The 23,251-nt window shown below is 33.6% G+C and overlaps 1 protein-coding gene and 1 pseudogene across 2 annotated transcripts in view; one reads left to right on the forward strand and one right to left on the reverse strand.

The window, feature by feature from the left end:
• Positions 1-251: 251 nt before the first annotated feature.
• On the forward strand, positions 252-10,146 carry LOC141397183 (protein deacetylase HDAC6-like; annotated as a pseudogene).
• Positions 10,147-16,712: 6,566 nt separating this feature from the next.
• The window catches only part of LOC141397715 (uncharacterized), a 57,726-nt gene continuing 51,187 nt past the window's right edge, over positions 16,713-23,251 (reverse strand). For both annotated transcript variants that reach the window (XM_073974351.1, XM_073974352.1), the window contains 2 exons: positions 22,468-22,537; positions 16,713-17,071 (listed from right to left, as the gene is read on the reverse strand). In XM_073974351.1, the coding sequence (XP_073830452.1) occupies positions 16,947-17,071; positions 22,468-22,537 (195 nt within the window). In that variant the 3' untranslated portion in view covers positions 16,713-16,946. The remainder of the gene's footprint in view (positions 17,072-22,467; positions 22,538-23,251) is intronic.

Here is a 23,251-nt window from a genome sequence, read left to right on the forward strand (position 1 = left end):
AAGTCATTTGGTATAAAAGCCAGATAGGTGAAAACTTTCGTATCTCTCTAAAAGAAATGTTTTCGAGTGAAAAGATTATGCACAGAGGTAGTGGTGTAGGGTATCACATGGTCGGCACCGTCCCGAATATAGCCTTTGCTCACTTGTTTAATATAGATTTACAAACAGAAATAATCTTATCAATTGCATATTTTTTCTGAAGAGCAACATTTTATTGTTGACACTAATTTATTTTTATTCTTATCAGAGTTCGCCAATTGTCACACGACGAGGAGCACAAAAAGCTAAAATACAAACGAGAGCAATGGTCAAATCATCAGTTGAGAATCGCAAGCCCAATGCAGCATTGCTGGAGGCAAAACGGAAAGCAAAGCTATTGAAAATGCAGCAACCGACGCAATTAGATGGCACTGTTAAGGATATATTCCAAAATGTAAGTATATTCATATAGACAAACTAATGTCTTATTTTATAATTAATGATTGGTGTAATTCTTTTAATCACAACAGGCTGTTAATGCAAAATATATGAAACAACGTCCCACGGGTCTGGTGTATGATGAATCCATGTCTCAACATCGTTGCCTTTGTGATGACAAACATCCCGAGTGCCCAGAACGCTTTATACGAGTTTTGGACCGGTAAGTTGTTGTGCCACTCAGTAATTTTCGAGAAAGTTAGGGTGTCCAAAACCGAAACCGGTTAACCGGTTAACCGGTTTTGAGTTACAAAACCGAAACCGGTTTTCGTCAAAAACGTCATTTTCGGTTAACCGAAAAAACCGGTTATTTGTGTCGGTTAACCGGTTTTAAAAAAGTAGTAATATTTTTAAAATTTCATTACAATTGTATTCTTGAAAGTAAACTAAACTTAACTAACAAAAGGTACGGCTAAATTATAAATGTCAGATACCTTTAAACTTGAAAATATTTTGTGTAAAATGGCACAACTTCAATATAGTTCAATTGAATGATCTATGAAAAAACTGCGTATACGTAATATCACACGGTTGTTTGAATGACGTTAATCATACGTTTTTGAATTATTACATTAAACTAAGAACTTTTCGAATTTAAGGTTATAAAGGGTACCGATAACAAAGTACATTTTGATTCCGGCACGATAATTTGAGGTTCTCAACGCAAGAAGGAGAATCCCGACTTAATAAAATGTAAATTTAATTCCTTTGGTACACAATCGTATATTTGTAAGGGCTTTTACTATTCTTAGAGCACAATTTCTGACTTATGTTTGCTGTCTCCACTTTGAGGTTGAATGTTAAATAACAATGATATTATCAGATAATTATATAATAACGAATTAGTTATACTTAATTTACCCCTTGCCGCACATTTTTTTCAAATATTTATCAATTATGAGCAATTTTGTACGTATTTTACAAAACCGGTTTAAACCGGTTAACCGGTTTTGAATATTTTTGAAAACCGAAAACCAGTTTTTGAAAAAACTGAAAATTTCGGTTAACCGAAAACCGTTTTGTTTGGAAAAACCGGTTTTTTGGACACCCTAGAGAAAGTATAGAAATTGAAAATAAATTGCAAAAAATTACGAATAATGATTTACTAAGTCTGTGTTTAGACACACAAATTTCTCGGGAAAGTAAATTGAGTTTTTTGGGAGAGAGCGGAGAGGAGAGAGCTCCTCAATACTCTTTCCTACCCCCTATTGCCTAAAAACTGGATTTACTTTCCCGAGAAATTTGTGTGTCTAAACACGGACTAACAGAACGAAAAGGAAGATTGCATGAATGAAAAGATACCGTTCACTAGACAAATATTAAAAAACGCACCCGATACGAAAGTGCAATTGGATAAATAATAGCATTACCAACAAAGACATATGGATACGGCTCACCATTTCTATCTCTTCTGCATCTCCACATTAGACGAAGCTAGAGATCTAACCTAATGATTCCCACAATAAAATTCATCCCTGGCTTATCGAGTGGGTGTAGAGGATTGGTTCTACGTTGCGAGATCGCAGGTCAGATTGCCTTGAAAATTCTGCATCAAGATTCAATATACCATCTGAGGTCGTCCGCCTTTTCGACGCAAACATTACAAAGTTTGCAGATGTTGTTGTCGTTTAGATACATGAGTTTTTAATGACTGGATTTTTCCACTAGTGCCTGTGCTTTCTTCCATTTTAAATAAGTCTGTATATATTGCCAGACCTGTCAAAAGAGGGTTTACGTTTAATAAGTCAAAATTGATTGAGGAGGGCATATATTCTCAAATTGAACGTCAGTGAAATTTAACACCTTCGTGTAAAACTCAATACATTTTTGACTTTCGAAGTTTCAAAGCCATCAATCCTCGAGCTTTGAATTGAAGCATGATATCCGGAGGTTGAAGAACCAGAATCGCTTTCGGAACAGCCTAAGGAGTGCTACCGATGGATGGAATTATTGCCGGAATAGAGGGCTATTATAAGACCTTCCTTTGTCCGCTCCTACAATGACAATTTGTACTAATGTCAGACAAGATTGGTAAGAATTTACCACTTATCAGTACTACTTCATCAGCGTAATCCACCATCCTAAATTTAAGGTGGCCGAAGCTCACAAGAATTTTATTTATTACTGCACCATTTTCACATGTAATTCGAAGAATTTCTGTTGTAATTTGATTATTTCATTTAAAATTCGAAACATTTTACTAGTAATTTGAGAATACCAATTGAATTTCGAATTATTTCATTTGTAATTTGAGAATTCCATTTGAAATTCGAATAATTTCATTTGAAATTTGAATTTTACCGTTTGTATTTTGTATTATTCTATTTGTAAATCGAAGTTATTGATTCGGAATTTCAAATGAAAAGAATTTAAATTACAAATGAAATTATTCGAATTTCATATAGAATTCTCAAATTACAAATGAAGTAATTCGAATTTCAAATGAAATTCTCAAATTACAAACGAAATACACGGTGCCCTTGAAACAATTTTAAATGGAAGGTGCTTACACCTTGGAAGTTTTTGCGGATTCTGAAACTACAATGTTCATAGATGAGAAAAATCGAAAAACAAAAAAAATCGCCGGAGCGCTTTTTAAATAAATCGCGATTTAAGTTGACATTTTTAGGGGTTGTTTAGGTTTTCACAATTTTGCTTAGAAACCGCACGTCCTATCAAAATGGGACGTAAGAAAATATTGTAGCTATGAAAATTCTCTAAAAGTCTGACCTCTATGGTATTCTCGTCGGTTTTACCGTTTTTGAGATATAGAAGTTCAAATTGGGACAATTCAAATTCAATTCAATTCTGTATTGCCCCCTTATAAAACAATGTCATGACTGCAAATTCCCAACATAAACTTATATATCTAAAAAAATGGTACAACTTAGGATAAGTTACTTAAGCCAGATTTGTAGAGAATTTTCACAGCTTTAAGATTTTCTCAGGTCCCATCTCGATAAAACTTACCGTATTCAAGCAAAATCGCGAAACCCTAACAAAAAAATCTAAAAATGTAAACTGAGCTTCTTTATCTCAAAAATGGTACAGGCTGGGAACAAATGATAAACGTCAATCCTGTAGAAAATTTTCACAGCTACAACATTTTCTTTAGCTCCATTTCGATTGGACTTGCGGTTTCCAAGAAAAGTCGTGAAAACCTAAAACACACCTAAAAATGTGAATTTTGACCGCGATTTATTTAAAAATCCCTACAGCGATTTTTTCTTGTTTTTGGATTTTTCTCATCTATGAACATTGCTGTTTCAGAATTCACAAAAACCTCCCCTGTGTAAGCGGTTTTCATCAAATGTTAGTTAAGGCGCACCCTTCATGACATTGTTTTATAAGGGGGCAATACAGAATTGAATTGAATTTGAATTGTCCCAATTTGAACTTCTATATCTCAAAAACGGTAAAACCGACGAGAATACCATAGAGGTCAGTCTTTTAGAGAATTTTCATAGCTACAATATTTTCTTACGTCCCATTTTGATAGGACTTGCGGTTTCTAAGCAAAATTGTGAAAACCTAAACAACCCCTAAAAATGTCAACTTAAATCGCGATTTATTTAAAAAGCGCTCCGGCGATTTTTTTTGTTTTTCGATTTTTCTCATCTATGAACATTTTAGTTTCAGAATCCGCAAAAACTTCCAAGGTGTAAGCACCTTCCATTTAAAATTGTTTCAAGAGCACCGTGAATAATAAGAAATCCAATTGGAATTTTCAGATTACAAGTGAAATGTTTCGAGTTACAAATGAAATTATTCGATTTAGGTCGAAACCTATAACTCTGCGTGTTGCGTGTGCGTTCAAAAATACAAAAACAAAATACTTGTATGTATTTCAATTTGAAACGCAGAGTTATAGGTTTCGCCCTTACATATGAAAATGGTGTAGAAGCCAAAGTATAGGTTTCGGGTTTCCTCAAGGAGCTTTCTCCTATGTATAAAAAGATGTTCCTGCTTTTTAACATCTCATCAATCCACTCCATAAGTATAGGAAAATTCTTAAATTATTGAGAGCGTTATAGCGGATAGATTCAAGCTTTACATTTTTTAAAGGATAGTTTTGAATTCTCAATGTTCTTCTCCATTTGTCCTTCCATTTCATGCAGGGCATGAACTGCAAGAATCTACTAATTTTTACTATTTTTTCGATATAATAAAGGAAAAATTGTAATCGTAGTAAAAAGTTGCAGATTCTGGAGCAGGCATTTTTTTTCCTTTATTTATTCCTCGTGGGAACATAGGGCATCAACAATACATTTATACAATGATCTATTATGCACAATTGTTTTTATATAATCCCATGATTTATCGATATTTGCCAATTCCTTGAGTACTGTTCTTCTCCAGGACATTTTTGGGCGACCCGGTCTTCTACTGCCCTGCGGATTCCAATCTAGGGCCATTCTCGAGATTGTATTATGCGTCTTCCTCAAAGTGTGGCCAATCCAGTTCCATTTCTTTCTTTTTATCTGCATTGCAATAGGTGTTTCATCGGCTAATCTCCATAAGCATTCATTAGAAATAGTATTTGGCCAAAATATACCACATATGATTCGGAGACATTTGTTGATGAAAGTCTGAAGTCTCTGTATAATTTGCTCGTTATAGAACCAAGTTTCGCTGCCATATAACAATGTAGATTTTACGCAAGCTTTGAAAATTCTCAACTTCATAGCTCTTGTTATCTGTGTGTTTTTCCACGTTTTTCTCAGCCGACCAAATGCGCTGCTTGCCTTATTAAGTCTGTTTGAGACATCTTCATCGATACTGCCAGCTATGTTCACAATGCTTCCTAAATAGCAGAATGATTCAACGTAAGGAATCGGTTGATTGTCAATTTTGATCACATCGTCGTTGCGGTTGTTAAGTCGCATTGCATACGTTTTTTTAATGTTGATTTCTAGTCCAACTTCTCTTGCTAGTCGAACTAGATCATTTATTTTGTCCTGCATGTCGCAGGCCTTGTGTGACAGTAGACAGATATCATCTGCATATGCTAGGTCCTCGAGCTGCCTATTCAGACCCCATGTTATGCCTCGCCTCTTCCGGCACAACTTTAACATTGTGTCATCCAACACTATTGCAAAAAGTAGTGGTGATAATGGACAACCTTGACGTACACCAACGTTTGTTTTGAATGGGATACTTAGTGTCCCATTATGAAGTACTTGTAAGTCGGCGTTGGCGTACATAGCCTTTATTATTGCTATTAATTTGTTCGGAATACCCCGTTTTTCTAGCGATCTCCATATAGCTGCTCTTTTGATAGTGTCGAAGGCCTTTTTAAAGTCGACGAAGAGCAAGTATAAGGGTGTCCGCCATTCCACAGACTGCTCGATAATTACTCTTAACGTGTTTGATTGGTCTAGGCAGCTGCGGTGTGGGCGAAAACCAGCCTGCTCATCTCTAAGCTTGTCTTCGACGTTAGCTAGTCTCGTCAGGATTACTGTTGCTAGTACTTTGTATACGCTGTTTAGCAGTGTGATTCCTCTCCAGTTTTCGCAAGAACGAAGGTCGTCTTTTTTCGGGATTTTGACAATTATTCCTTTTGTCCATGCAGCGTCCACGTATTCCTCGCTCCAAAATTTTGAGGTGTAGAAGTGGATTATGTTAGCGGTCACTTCAATGTCCGCTAAGAGTAGTTCTGGGGGTATGTTGTCCTCTCCGGCTGCTTTATTTTTCTTTAGTTTAGCAATAGCTATCATTACTTCCTCTTTGGTCGGGGCTTCAGCATTGACTTCCTCGCTCCTTTCTGTGTCATTAACATTTTCAAACGCAGTGGGTTCGTCAGCATCTTCGGTATTCGTAAGTCCTTCAAAATATTCCCTCCATCTGTTGAGTTGCGCTTCTGGAGTTGTCAGTAGAGTTCCATCTCTGTCCCGCACTGGTTGATGTGTATTTTGTTTTTTATTGTTGATTTTATTTATAAGTTGATGCAATTCTCTTGTGTTGTTTGCACCCGCAGCGGCTTCTGCTTCTTTTGCCAATTTTTCCATATACTTTCTCTTGTCTTTTCTTGCCGATCGCTTAACCGTTTTGGCCCTGTGGGCTGGGTACCGTATTTTTAAATAAAATAAATTAAAACTATGCATAATTAAAAACTGAGAAAGGCTAATCGGTATATGGTCTTAATGTAACGTGTGATTCGGTTTCTTGCTTTGGGTACTACTTAGGTTGCCTTTACATTATTCCATAGACTTGTTATGTGCAAGAACCGCAAGCATACGTTTTTGTGAGTAAAATATACAAAAAACGTCAAAATATGACCATGATCACTGTCTAGCTGGGCATATCCCTGTTAAATCTATAAGCGCTACATCCTCGTCAGTGCGTTTTGAGTTAGTTCACGTGCCGTTTTTTGCCTGGCTATGGACTTAGAGTATATTTATTTATTTAGAGGCAGTGCTGAGTATCGCTTTGTATGAGTTTTTGTCACAGGGTATGTGATTCGACATGAATGCTCATGGCATCTCAAGAGAATCTCGGTAAGAACATTCACAACTCCCCCTTCTTCTTTAACTGTGTGTAAACCATTGTGGTCACCTCTGAAAGAATGTCGCAATCCTTTTTTTTCGGGATTGAGTTTCGATCCGATTATATAAATTTTATAGACATGATTTTTATGAGAATATGTATGTACTTAATAAGTCCACAAAAATATGGGAAGATCCTTTCATTTCGTTCCTCTGCGTCCTTAAATCAAATTTTTAGTTCTTCTCTCTATACTACGATTACCACTCCTTACGTGCCTTGGTAGCATGAATGGTATCTGCTACAACAACCAAGCGAGTTCTGCTGTTGTGCTATGACGATATATGTGTAGGAAGGATCTATTCATGTAGGTGACTTTGCTTTTTGACAAGTTTGTATTTTTTACTAGGTTGCGCTTATATTAGCAGACCACATTGGCTAACACAACTTACCACAGATTGGCCTATCGAATTATTTGAGGTTACCAAGGGTCCTTTGCCATCATCACATGTGTTGTTGGCTAGCCAATCATTATTTTGAGGTGTTTCACTGTAATAATTACATCGAGTGTTAACATTTTCTAAAATAGAATTTTGCACTATTCCCATTTGCCCGCCAGAGACACTGATGTCATGTCTTATTTGCAAAATTTAGTTAGAAATGGTGTTATTTTATTAACTCTTCACACCAACACATCCAACACACATACCTCTTTTTATTTTGTTCTATTTTAATTTTTTTATTAGCTTATTACTCTTTCTTAGTAAGTCCGTTATAGTTCTACTGGAATGTGCATGAACATGTGTAGTTGATTAGCATTTATAATGAACATTTAACATTCGTACAAACATGTGTAGGTTCATTGTTTTAGTTGTTTAGTACTTCTTGTAAGTACTGAATTAAATGAATGTTTCTTATCTTATTTCTTGTTTGCACCAAATGTTGTGTCAAAAATTAAATGGTTTATAAAACCAGTAATCGTGCTATTTGTTAAACTTCCAGTTTTTAACCAACTATGAATATGTTCCAAAATATCGACCAAAAATATACATATTCTATAAAATGTTTATCAACCAATGATTGCATGTTAAGACAATTTCCGTAATTATTTTCAGTTGTCGAGAATTGAATTTGGTCGAACGATGCCAGCTTATATCATCGAGACGTGCAACAAAAGATGAGGTCATGCTTTTGCACAGTGAGGAACATTATAAACTTTTAGAGAAGACATCAGGAGTAAATGATGATGAGAAAATGGAAGATTTTTGTTCACATTATGACTCAGTTTATACACATCCAGTAAGTTTATTTCCCAAAAATTCTTGCCACAAGATGTCCTTCTATTTATATATCTGTTTTTTCTTGTTTAACATAGACCACATTTGGATTGTCGTTACTGGCAGCAGGTTCAACCATAGATTTAGTAGAAAATATTGTAAGTGGAAATATACAAAATGGAATGGCAATAATACGACCACCGGGACATCATGCCATGAAAGCCGAATTTAATGGGTAGGTTCCAAAGAAATTTCTGAAAAGATGCTCATTGTTATTTACCCTGTTTATTCCTGTAGTTATTGTTTTTTCAATAATGTGGCTATAGCTACACAATATGCCTTAGATATACTGAAAGTAAATAAAATTATGATTATTGATTGGGATGTACATCACGGCCAAGAAACTCAAAGATTTTTCTACCATGATCCACGGTAAGTTTTTTTTTTTCACAATTTACCCAAAAAATAACAAATTATTATTTTTCAGAGTTTTGTATTTTTCCATTCATCGATTTGAACACGGCACCTTTTGGCATAATCTTAAGGAATCAGATTTCGATGCAATCGGCTATGGTCCCGGTTTGGGTTATAATTTCAATTTGCCATTGAATAAAACCGGCATGACTAATGGTGACTACTTGGCCATATTCCAACAAATTTTAATTCCCGTAGCCTGTGAATTTCAACCAGAGTTAATAATTGTTTCGGCCGGCTATGATGCGGCATTGGGATGTCCCGAAGGCGAAATGGAAGTTACACCCGCCTTTTATAGCCACCTCATAAACCCGCTTTTGAAGTTGGCAAACTCCCGCCTGGCTGTAGTTTTGGAAGGTGGTTATTGTTTGGATTCCTTAGCCGAAGGTGCTGCCTTAACATTGAGGGCCCTTTTAGGCGAACCATGTCCTGCCTTAGTTGAGAAATTGGAACCTCCATGCCCCTCCATAGAAGAGTCAATTCTTAATTGTATATTTGCCCATCGTTCTTATTGGAAGTGCTTGCAAGCCCAAGGCACATATACCATGGAAGATATCAACAATGTTAATCCTCAAGTCAATTTGCACAAGGTAAGCCGTGCATTTATTGGCGGCCCACCACTGCCAGAGCGTTTTCCAACCAGAGATACAGCTCCCAAAATACCATTAGATGTGATTGAACGTAATGCACAACGATTACAACGATTAAAAACAGGTATTTTGAATGCATTATCACCTCAAAAGTCTTTGTAGTTAGAGTCCTTTGTTTCTTTGCTTTTAGAAACTAAGCTATTTTCGCCGAAAGTTCGAGTCTGCTATGTATATGACGAACTTATGCTGCAGCATGCCAACACCTATGAAGAAGGACATCCTGAGCAACCGGCACGTATACAAAAAAATCTACGAAATGCACCAAGACTATAATTTGTTAGATCGCATGCAAAAACTGCCTTCCCGTTCGGCAACAACCGATGAAGTTTGTTTGGCCCACACAAGATCACATTTAAATTCCATAAGACGCATAGGAGAAAAGGATGAACTGCAGAATATGGGTGCCAAGTTCAATTCTGTTTATTTCCATCCAAAAACATTTGAATGTGCCACACTTGCCGCGGGTTCAGTGCTGCAAGTTGTAGATAAGGTTGTCACGGGCGAGGCACGTAGTGGTGTGTGCATTGTCAGACCTCCGGGACATCATGCCGAACCCGATGTACCACATGGTTTTTGTATTTTCAATAATGTGGCCATTGCTGCTCAATACGCAATTCGCGATCATGGCTTGAAAAGAGTTCTTATTGTTGACTGGGATGTACATCACAAGATGACATTTAAATTCCATAAGACGCATTGGAGAAAAGGATGAATTGTTTCAATCATATCACAATGATAAGTAGATGCATATGCGCAGTTGATCGAGCATGAATTTTCAAAATAATTTATTGTAAATTGATTTAATCGTCAAAAATATACGACAATGTAGAACTTTACAACTTTATTTGGAAAATTATTGTAAAATTATCTATATATCTTATTAATTGTGTATAGTATAAACAAATGAAAAAATAAAAAAAAATGATTTTATCGTTAAGATATCATAATAATAAATTTTGATAGATAAAAGTTGTGCTCAGAACCTGCACAATATTAGTACTTGCAGTAGTTTTTCCATTTAGTGCTAAAAATTCGTTCCCAAATCTAGCAAGACTTGCACTTCTCTTTAAACAAAAATAGCGCCGAATAACACCCTCTTCTCCTGTTTTAGAAACTAGCAGCAAGCATGTTCATATGTTATTGGTATCTAATATTATAGCTGGTACGCTGATTTTGACATTTCTGCTGGAGTTTTTGCAATTTCCGTCATTTTTCCGTTCCCGTATTTTTTACGAAATTTGTATGGAGAAGCACTTTTTGGGATGAGATGGCGAACAAAATGCATTTTGGGATATTTTGTTGTTGTCAATGTAATTTGGGATGAGATGTGAAACAAAATGCATTTTGGGATATTTTGTTGTTGTCAATGTAATTTGGGATGAGATTTGGGATGAGATGTGGAACAAAATGCATTTTGGGATATTTTGTTGTTGTCAATGTAATTTGGGATGAGAAGTGAAACAAAATGCATTTTGGGAAATTTTCTTGTTGCCAATGTAATTTGGGATGAGATTTGGGATGAGATATGGAACAAAATGCATTTTGGGATATTTTGTTGTTGTCAATGTAATTTGGGATGAGATGTGAAACAAAATGCATTTTGGGAAATTTTCTTGTTGCCAATTTAATTTGGGATGAGATGTGAAACAAAATGCATTTTGGGAAATTTTGTTGTTGTCAATGTAATTTGGGATGAGATGTGAAACAAAATGCATTTTGGGATATTTTGTTGTTGTCAATGTAATTTGGGATGAGATTTGGGATGAGATGTGGAACAAAATGCATTTTGGGATATTTTGTTGTTGTCAATGTAATTTGGGATGAGATGTGAAACAAAATGCATTTTGGGAAATTTTCTTGTTGCCAATGTAATTTGGGATGAGATTTGGGATGAGATATGGAACAAAATGCATTTTGGGATATTTTGTTGTTGTCAATGTAATTTGGGATGAGATGTGAAACAAAATGCATTTTGGGAAATTTTCTTGTTGCCAATTTAATTTGGGATGAGATGTGAAACAAAATGCATTTTGGGAAATTTTGTTGTTGTCAATGTAATTTGGGATGAGATGTGAAACAAAATGCATTTTGGGATATTTTGTTGTTGTCAATGTAATTTGGGATGAGATTTGGGATGAGATGTGGAACAAAATGCATTTTGGGATATTTTGTTGTTGTCAATGTAATTTGGGATGAGATGTGAAACAAAATGCATTTTGGGAAATTTTCTTGTTGCCAATGTAATTTGGGATGAGATTTGGGATGAGATATGGAACAAAATGCATTTTGGGATATTTTGTTGTTGTCAATGTAATTTGGGATGAGATGTGAAACAAAATGCATTTTGGGAAATTTTCTTGTTGCCAATGTAATTTGGGATGAGATTTGGGATGAGATATGGAACAAAATGCATTTTGGGATATTTTGTTGTTGTCAATGTAATTTGGGATGAGATGTGAAACAAAATGCATTTTGGGAAATTTTCTTGTTGCCAATTTAATTTGGGATGAGATGTGAAACAAAATGCATTTTGGGAAATTTTGTTGTTGTCAATGTAATTTGGGATGAGATGTGAAACAAAATGCATTTTGGGAAATTTTGTTGTTGTCAATGTAATTTGGGATGAGATTTGGGATGAGATGTGGAACAAAATGCATTTTGGGATATTTTGTTGTTGTCAATGTAATTTGGGATGAGATGTGAAACAAAATGCATTTTGGGAAATTTTGTTGTTGTCAATGTAATTTGGGATGAGATGTGAAACAAAATGCATTTTGGGATATTTTGTTGTTGTCAATGTAATTTGGGATGAGATGTGAAACAAAATGCATTTTGGGAAATTTTGTTGTTGTCAATGTAATTTGGGATGAGATGTGAAACAAAATGCATTTTGGGAAATTTTCTTGTTGCCAATGTAATTTGGGATGAGATTTGGGATGAGATATGGAACAAAATGCATTTTGGGATATTTTGTTGTTGTCAATGTAATTTGGGATGAGATGTGAAACAAAATGCATTTTGGGAAATTTTCTTGTTGCCAATTTAATTTGGGATGAGATGTGAAACAAAATGCATTTTGGGAAATTTTGTTGTTGTCAATGTAATTTGGGATGAGATGTGAAACAAAATGCATTTTGGGATATTTTGTTGTTGTCAATGTAATTTGGGATGAGATTTGGGATGAGATGTGGAACAAAATGCATTTTGGGATATTTTGTTGTTGTCAATGTAATTTGGGATGAGATGTGAAACAAAATGCATTCTGGGAAATTTTCTTGTTGCCAATGTAATTTGGGATGAGATTTGGGATGAGATATGGAACAAAATGCATTTTGGGATATTTTGTTGTTGTCAATGTAATTTGGGATGAGATGTGAAACAAAATGCATTTTGGGAAATTTTCTTGTTGCCAATGTAATTTGGGATGAGATTTGGGATGAGATATGGAACAAAATGCATTTTGGGATATTTTGTTGTTGTCAATGTAATTTGGGATGAGATGTGAAACAAAATGCATTTTGGGAAATTTTCTTGTTGCCAATTTAATTTGGGATGAGATGTGAAACAAAATGCATTTTGGGATATTTTGTTGTTGTCAATGTAATTTGGGATGAGATGGCGAACAAAATGCATTTTGGGATATTTTGTTGTTGTCAATGTAATTTGGGATGAGATGTGAAACAAAATGCATTTTGGGAAATTTTGTTGTTGTCAATGTAATTTGGGATGAGATGTGGAACAAAATGCATTTTGGGATATTTTGTTGTTGTCAATGTAATTTGGGATGAGATGTGAAACAAAATGCATTTTGGGAAATTTTGTTGTTGTCAATGTAATTTGGGATGAGATGTGAAACAAAATGCATTTTGGGATATTTTGTTGTTGTCAATGTAATTTGGGATGAGATGTGAAACAAAATGCATTTTGGGATATTTTGTTGTTGTCAATGTAATTTGGGATGAGATGTGAAACAAAATGCATTTTGGGAAATTTTGTTGTTGTCAATGTAATTTGGGATGAGATGTGAAACAAAATGCATTTTGGGATATTTTGTTGTTGTCAATGTAATTTGGGATGAGATGTGAAACAAAATGCATTTTGGGAAATTTTGGTTTTTTTTTCTTTTCAATATTTAAGTTGTTTATAAATCTATGATAATATGCAAAATAAACAACGGTTATAAAATATTTTCTTTTTGTAATTGTAATGAAAGGTAAGTGAAACGTATTTAAGATGTTCAGTGTCGCCAATGAATTGTGCGTTCTTTAGTAATTGATGTCCTTATTTGTTAATTTTTTAGATCAATTTTCACAATAAATGATGAAAATAGTTGTGAGTAAGATCGAGTTGGGCCGTGTAATTTATCATTTCATAAAAAGGAAGGGTTTTTTTTACCAATTTCCATCGAAGCATCCTGCTCATATTTGCACTTTTTGTTTTTATATGATATTTTGCCTTGCAGGTATATACAGTTTTTCTTTCATTCAGAATGTCAGAATATAGTATAGGGTCACTTTCTGGCGTTTGGGTATAATTTAGAGTTTTGATATATTCTAAGACCTATAGTAAAATTTTATCGCGAACAAATTTCTTGAATATTTTGGTCTGATCCGACCACATTTTATAGGAGATTTTAAAGATTTGTTGAAAAAGGGACCAAAAGGACCCCTTTTATGACTCACATGAAGGTTAATTTTTTTGCTGGGTTGAGATGAGATTTGGGATGAGATGTTCAATGAAATATAATTAATTTATTTTTCGTAAAAAAATACAATGCATTTGAAATTTTTAATAAAATTAAATACATACAGGGGCCCATGGTGTAAGAAAGAAGGTGATACAATAATAGCAACCTATGTCTTCATTTGCTGTCAAAACATATTTTTAATCAAAAATAAATAACAAATATTTCGCTTCTATAAAAAATATCTGTGTACAACATCTTTGTTTAAGCTTCGCGAATAATATTTTAACGTTTTCTTCTAACTTTTGTGGATATTTCGCGCAAAAAAAATTTGACAGCAAATGAAGACTAACAATTTTTAAAAATGACTGAAAAGGACTTTTCCCAATTTCTCTTGTTATTTTGTGTAAAGAATGCTCACAATTATTTACTAATATAATTTTTCCTCTATAAACCGTCAATAAACAACAATTTGTTACATTTTAAACAAAAATACAATAAGGAATCTTTCATTTCGTTTGTTTACGATAGGGCATTTGGCTACGAGAAATTACTCGGGTCGAAACAACTCGATATCGAATCACGTAATTAGGCCCAGATTTAAATAATTGTAGTGAAGTGCATAAATTAAATAAATTCTTAATTAATTTCTCGTTAGAGACGAGCTTACTGACCAAGATGCTTTTTGAAAAAGGAAAGCCGACGATACGAACCCACGCAATCACCACTGTGTGACATGCATGTTTCGCCTTTGGTTTAGGAAGGCTCCTCAGAAGACACATTACAGCTGTGTTCAAAATAATAGGAGTGTCCATACACAAAATGAAATGATCTAAAAAAACATGTTTAAACTTCTCCGTTTGTTTAACATTGTTGACATCCGAACTGTTAATTCATTAACAGAATTGTGGTAATATGTTTTAAATTATTCACTGTTTACACCAACAATATAAATCGTCTTACAATTTTTTGTTCCAAAAAATAGGAGTGTGAAAGAAAAAGGAGAATAAACATATTTTTATTTGAGTTTAGGAGCAGAATTGACAATATTTTAGTTGTTAGTAGTGAAAGTAATAGATTTAAAGGCTGTTTGAAAACAAAAAAGTCTTTTGGATGTGGCCACAATCAGGATATTGTCCTTGCAGATAGTTTCCTATAATTTGAACATTTATTGGGAGATCGATGGTTTTATAAACAAAACCGTAGTTGATTAGAGTTGTTTAACACTCTGACTGTTACCTCGAACAATACATAATGATTGGTTCCCCATAAATTTGTGTATTTTGATCCTTGAGCCATGCTTTAGCCAGTTTCCATTAGACTTTTATGTAAGGATTGACTAAAAAAGCGTATCTATAAGGCATTAATTCCTCTACCAAATAATGTTTTAAAACCCTTAGACTACACGCAGAACAATTACTTTTGTTAATATTTGAAAAATTGAATGATTGGCAGATATGAGCCATTTTTCTATACACTTTCTTATAAAGCTAATTTTAAAGAAATACTTCTGAAGTTGCCCTGCGAATATGTTTATTACGTTTTGCATCGTATAAAACACAATTTTCTATGAGAACTATTCCAAATTAAGTACTTTTGAACGAAAAAAGTGAATTTATGTAGAAAAATGTAGTAGGTGTATACCAACCATAGAGTAGTCAAGGCCGGATTATCACAAAATGGTGTAAAAGTAATTTCAACCGTTCACGCTTTAAAATATTTTTGGAATAGAAGTAAAATTGATTGTGTACATAAAGCTAACATCCTGAGGACCTCATAATTTCATTTGGTCGAGGAATAACGACTTATAAATGCGCTGTTTTGGCCGATCCTTTCATGAAGGATTAATGGAAACTGGCTGAACTTTGGTTACTGGTTCAAAATACACCAGTTTATGGGATACCAATCATTATGTATTGTTCGAGGTAACAGTCAGAGTGTTAAACAACTTTAATCAACTACGGTTTTGTTTATAAAATCTACTGAATTCCCCAATAAGAGTTTAATTTATTGGAAAAGTCACCACAAGGACAATAGGCTGTTTTTGGATACTACCAAAGGACTTTTGTTAAAAAAAATCAAATATATTGTATTTAATACTATTAACTAAAATATTTACAGTTTTGGTCTTAAATTCAACAAAAAATATTTTTATTGCCCTTTTTTATCCACACTCCTATTTTTTTGAACAAAACATTTTAAGACGATTTATAATGTTGGTGTAAACAGTAAATAATTTAATACAAATTGCCACATTTCTGGTAATGAAATAACAGCTGGAATGTCAACAACGTTAACCAAATACAAAATTAGCCAAAATGGGGAAGTTTAACCATGTTTTTTTGGACCATTCCCTTTTGTGTATGGGCACTCCTATTATTTTGAACACAACTGTATGTCTTTATATTAAAAAATGTATGAATAATTTAAGGGTGAATCAAGAATCAAATTCGTCGACAGTTTGTGGAGGTTTTAGAAATTTTTGACTTGGCTTCGTTTGTTTCATACGAATTTTGCAGCAAAGTAAGATTGCGAAACATAGAAGCCCTATATTTATGAAATATTTTGTGTTTTATTCAAAAAACCACAAACTTTCTGGATAAAATTTTATACACTCAAAAATTTCTAAAACCTCCACAAACTGTCGACGGATTTCATTCTTGATTCACCCTTAAATTATTCGCACATTTTTTTAAATAGGCGGTGGGGAGGATTCCTTAACATTTTGAGGCAAAGGGTCAGTGTATTTTGGGGCGTGTATTGTCGATATGTCCTCGGTATCTGGATGAGCTTCCAGCCAACTTCTCACCCTTCTATGTAAGGTAGAATGCGACAACCCGTATGTAGCAGCTGCCCTGTGGTAGGAGGCACCACTTTTTATAACCATTTCAATGGCTTCCTTCATTTTTCGGCTTCCTCCATTTTTTTTTGTTTCCTTTTTTGTTGTTTCAAATTTTCAAAAAAATTTGATGGTTTTTTGGTGAACCCACGGAAATTGTCGTCTTCGAATTCATCACTGCTGCCGCCTGAAAGGTATATCAAAGGGTTTTGGAACCACGTTTACAAAATTGTTTTGATAAAAAATTAGTTTTGGAAATTTCTTCTGTGTATGAAAACAAATATTTGATAAAAAATTTGTTACTACAGTAGAACTTTGATAATTCTTAATCCTCGATAATTTGTCAAAATTTACTAGTTCCTTGAATAACGAATTATGGAAGTTCTACTGCATTTGCTATTATGTGCGGGGATAGAGGTAAACAATTTAAAATTGGACTTAAGGGTTATATTATTGAGTCGGAGTCGATCCAAAAATACCTCGACTCCGAAACCTTTAAATGAACAAGTCTATGCAATGTGTTATGGTTTTGCAATTTGTTAGTTGACTAACTATATAAAATAACCTCGGAATGTATTGCGTGTCAAATACAAAGGAAATAAAGGAAAGAAAAAATTAAAATGCTAAATTTACATTATTCAGTTTCTGTGTTGTATATTGTTATCGCGGCGGAAAATTTGCCGCTATAATTGTTTTTATTCATTTGTATAAAATTCCTTTTAGCATACAAAGTAGTTCAAAGCACTTTGTTATTTAGAATGCAGAGCAAAGTATTTATAAATAACACTGTGCAACATTTTTAAGGTGATCTTGTGCAAATAATTCGAACTGAAGATTTTTTGAAAGTGCAGACTCAAACGACAAGAAACCCTAGTAGGGTTTTATTGTGTCAGATCCAGCTCGGATTTTATGGCCCCATCTAAACATGGTTAAATATTGAGTTTTTAAAGAAATACGGGGCTATATCTCTGAAACCAATGCGAATCTACTTCTGACCTCTGAAGCAAATTTTTTAGATAAGTACAAAAATAATAATTGGAGAAATAATGAACTCGAAAAACTACATTTATTGCCTCAAATTTCAAAATATATGCAAAAATTCCATAATTTTAATACATTTCGCACCGTATCTCCAAAGCCGTTAACTTTTTCTTAATATTTTCTTCTGAAAAAATATTCCCTGAAATGTAATACACAACTCCTCAAAACATTTGATTGTGGTAAAATGCCTCTATTCCGTTGTTTTCAGTAGATTTTTCAACGACGTTTTCATAAAAATGTCAATAATGTAGTGAAATCCGAAATGAGAGAATAAACTGTTGGTGTGAACTGTGTTTGGGGTACGTGTTGTAAAAGATATGATGCAAAATATCGCTGAAACAGCATGAAGTAAGCATTTTGAGTTTCAGAATGTTCTATGTTGTTTTTTCAAAAGATAACTTCTACTAATAAAGGGCTGCAATAAAGACAGCAAGGCCAAATTCCTATTCGTTTATGAGATAAAGGTCTGGTAAATGTAAAAAAAGTGCAGATTTAACCCGGTTTAGATGAGGCCAAACCGAACTGGATCTGACAGGACAACACCCTACTAGGGTTTTTGTTGTCTAAATAAATACTTTCAAAAAAATACATACTAGATGTTGTTTGCATTTTCAGTGTTGCATAGTGTAATCAGATTGTGCAAAGGTTATTTATTTACTGCTATGAAAGAAATAATAGCAGCACCTCTTACAAAAATGCTTTTTACGTATGTATTTTAATTAAGACCAATTCTTGCGTTTTTAAAACTAAATGAATGTAAAGAATTTTAAAGTATTAGAAATTATGTTTTTTTTTTCAACGCACACATAGTTGTGTAGGGTATAACAAAAGTTGCACCATTAGTAAAATTTCTATTGAAATTATTGAAATTGAACAAACGTCTATACTTTAGTACTAAAGAATCAACTGTCTACTCACTGATTGTTCAGTTGAGTGCCATAGTTGTTTTCACAACTGTATATTACAAAAATTTTAAAAATAAACTCATACTCTATATGTACAGAAGAGAAATTGTAAAACATTGTTAGTTTGACTTTGCAGCATTAAACATCGTGTGCATTCGTTTAGATAGTACTGCAAATTATATTATTATACGTAAATTTTGTTTCTAACACCATGAATTGGCAACAAAAACAGAAATTGTTTTGTGACGTGGCTGAAGGACGCGCCAAAAGTCCTTACTCTCCTGAAACCAAACTCGTTATTATGACTAAAGCCCTAATGTCAAGGGATGTTTATTCGATGGATAAAAAGCTGCTTGGAACACGTACTCCTGAATTAGATGACGTGGAAAAATGGTACCCACAACAACATATGGCATTTGCAGCCTCCACTGAACAAAAATTAGCACAATTTTTTTCAAAAAAACCCTTAGATATGAAGCAGTGCATACTTTCCTTTGATGGAGTGCATTTAACGATTTTCATCGGTACGGACAGTCGCACACATACGTTAACGTCCAAGGATGTCGATGAGATGGTTAGCAGTGCATACCGATATGCTGATAGAATTGGTGTGTCAATAGTCGCTCAAGTACAGTGTTGTGCATATCAAAAGCAACAAATCTAGGATTTTGCAGTAATTCAATTTTTGGATCCGTTACAATTTTTAAGAATGTAATATATTGTGGCCAGTTGTTCTTTATTATGTGCAGAGAGCTTCTAACATGTTGTTTCTGCACTTTGTCGTTGGATGGGATAACAACAACAATAATATTGGCCGATCCTCGAGAACGGGGATTGCAAAACAAAAGCAACAATAGAATATTATTAAAAATTGTAGGGTCATCGGTGTTAATTAACGTACTTTTGACTTAAATTTTCCTTTTGGGGCATGGTAGTGTCATTTTAGAAAGGATTTGCATTTGTTATCCTAACAGGGTTGCCACTTTCTACCACTTTTCGAATGGTCTGGGGAAACCCCTTAAGGCCATCGGCACGTTTTGGCGGAAAACGTTGGGGAAACTTTAAAAATAACGCTAATTGGAACCTCCAAGAATTAGTTGGGGCTCTTATTTCCAATATATGACCTAGAGTACTTCGCAGAAGAAGTTTTGAAACCAATTTAAAAAGTTATACACTGGCCAAGAAACCATTGACATACCCAAAGGAAGACAATTTATGAAACAATGGTAGAAAATGTAATGTTTTATATGGTTTAAGCGACCCAATAAGATTTTTTTATTTTATTTTCAATAAATTATATTAAAAATAAGATTTAATAACAAAAAAAATATAAAAAACCTGTATTATTAGCCATATGAGGATATTTTACTCACTGTTGGTTGAAACAATGGGTTCTTGACCGTTGTGTTGTTTGAGTTGGGAGCTGTAAAACTTCTCAAATTGGTTTCAAAACTTTCTCTGCGAAGTACTCTGGGCCATGTATCGGAAATAAGAGCCCCAACTAATACTTGGGTGTTTCTATTCGCATTATTTTTAAAGTTTTCCCAACTTTTCAAGCCACAATGTGCCAATGGCCTCTAGGGGTTTACACCAAGATGTATCGTATTTACCACTACTCGGTTGTTTAACTTTTTTATTATGCGGCAAACAAAAGAGCTGTTGATATTAATCTACTTTCCGAATGAATATTTTAAAATTTAAATGTTTATATGAGGGGAAAAAATTTGATTTGGGGGTATTATGATATTTTCCCCAGACAATGGGAAACGTTTGAGAAAGTGGCAACCCTGTTAGGACAACAAATGCAAATTCTTTCTAAAATGACACTAACATGCACCAAAAGACAAATTTAAGTCAAAGGTACAGTTAATTTACACCGGTGACACTGTCATTTTTAATAATATTCTATTGTTGCTATTGTTTTGCAATCCCCGTTCTCGAGGATCAGCCAATATTATTGTTGTTGTTATCCCATCCAACGACAAAGTACAGAAACAACTTGTTGGAAGCTCTCTGTACATAATAAGGAACAACTGGCCACAATATATTCCATTTTTAAAAATTGTAACGGATCCAAAAATTGAATTACTGCAAAATCCTAGATTTGTTGCTTTTGATATGCACAACACTGTATGTGATGCTGCTGGGATACACCAAGCAATGGTACCAAACTATACCAGTAGAAACTTACGGTACAAAGGAAACTTCTGGATGTTCGATCTAATACATTTAATTAGTACTTTGGTTATTCATTTCTTGAAAGGAGGAGTGAAGATGAACAATTCTGTGCTTCCTTATGAATATGTCGCCAACTACAGTAACAGCATATATTCACTTAAATCAGATTATATATATCACAAATTTAATTTTGCAGCATACGAAGAAATATTTAACGACCAAGTTCAACAAGATATTGAAGAAATTTCGAATGCATACAGTAACAACAACGACTTTAAGAATTTATTTAAATTCGTTTCAATGATGAAACAATTAATCAAGCTAGTAAAAGATGGAGGAACTTTAGATCAAAAAAAAAAAAGTAATTAATAATTTTATATTGATGTTGGAAACTACACAATTTCCCAATAGGTCCAGTTTCTACTGCACATTGACTGTGTGGAAAGAATTGTTGAAAAATGGTAACTTGTATTTACCATATTTAACTACTCATTTCACGCTAGAGAAATTTTTAAATGACATTAGAATAAAGTCGAAATATAAAACAACGTTTCGTACATTAACATACGCAAAGGAACGATTCGATGCTAGCATCGAATGCACTAATACTTTGGAAGACAGTTACAATTTGTACGCAATGGAACATAATTTTCCCCTAAATTAATTTCTAATTTACTATACAAGTTTAAATAAATGATTTTAATTTTACAATACAAATGTAATTGTATTTTCGTTTACATTTTAATTGATTAACTTGTTACTTTATAAAATAAAAAAAAATAAAAAGAAAAATATATAAACACAAAATGTGTTGGGTGTTTTTTTATTACAGGTATGTTTTTCGAATAGAGATGAAACTGGCACTTTGTGGTCAAATCTGACAACTCTAATGTCATTATGTTCAGTTTGGTTTGCCATTTCATTATATTTAAACATTAATGGCAATAAATTATCCTTCCAATAAAGCCAAAATGATGGACATTAATATGATAATCTTGTGTTTTATGTCAATTCAAAGTTCTATACCACTAAAAAAATCAAATGTAGTAACATTTACTTAAAATTATCGATATCTGAAAGAGGGAAATGTTTGTTTGTTTGAAGATTACAAACTCAAAAAACCGCTAAACCATCTTCCTGAAACTTTCGGAGTATTTTATTTACCCCATGGTACAATCATTACAAGGTAGGACCGAGCAAACATCTGATTACAATTTTTTCTTGAGATCCTCCTATTGTGTCAAAGCAGTTTTGACAAGGTTGACAAACAAATTTATTTAAAATCAAATTGGGCATTGATAAATAAAAATAGAAGACATTCATATATGTATATTTGAAAACAGAAATAACTTCAACTTTGTCAAGGGATACTTTCGTTAAGCAATTTGGCCAGATGAGTGGAAATACTGTGGCTGTCTGTTGTGATTGCATAAAACATATAATTTGTTTCCTTACTCACCATGACCAGTGTTCTCTGCATTACAAGCGGGTGGGTTATCGGCAGAAACTCGCACATTATGATGTTGTTGCTGTTGAGTATCTCGTTAACATTCCCATTCAGGTATGTGATGGAAAACGATTCGACACGTTTTGCCATAAATCAAATTGTATATATCACTAGACATCGGATTTTGCATATTTGCATATTTTTTAATATTAAAGATACGAAGATTCTGATTGGACCAAAATTCGTTTCAAAGAAATCTAAATTCAATGGCAGGGTCATATTTCGTATTTATTTTGCACATTTGCATATTTTGCATATGCACAAAATATGCAAAAAATATGCAAAATATGCAAAAAATATGCAAAATATGCAAAAAATATGCAAAATATGCAAAAAATATGCAAAATATGCAAAAAATATGCAGGATATGCAAAAAATATGCAAACAGATTTTGGCCGAAAATCATTATAAAAGTCGTTAAATTGTCATTTAAAGTTGGAAAAACCATCAAAAAATACATAACAGTGTTCCAAACTAAGACTGTTGACCGTATAACGTCGATTTTTTCAGCAGATTATTATGTTATTGAGACCATTTGCGACAGTGTGGTGTAGGGTATACAAATATGGTATCGTAATACCATTTTTTTATTATTAAACTATGTAAAAATATAAAATATGATAAAATATCAAACGTTTTATGTAAAATTCAATATTTTCTTTTTTGTAGCGTCTTAATTTAATTTGTAGCATTGGGCTGGTTTTAACTCAAAGGACCAAATCGATCTCGGATTTTT

Source organism: Musca autumnalis, unplaced genomic scaffold (assembly GCF_047663935.1).
Source record: "Musca autumnalis isolate F117 unplaced genomic scaffold, ASM4766393v1 scaffold_3, whole genome shotgun sequence".
NCBI classification, from domain to species: domain Eukaryota; kingdom Metazoa; phylum Arthropoda; class Insecta; order Diptera; family Muscidae; genus Musca; species Musca autumnalis.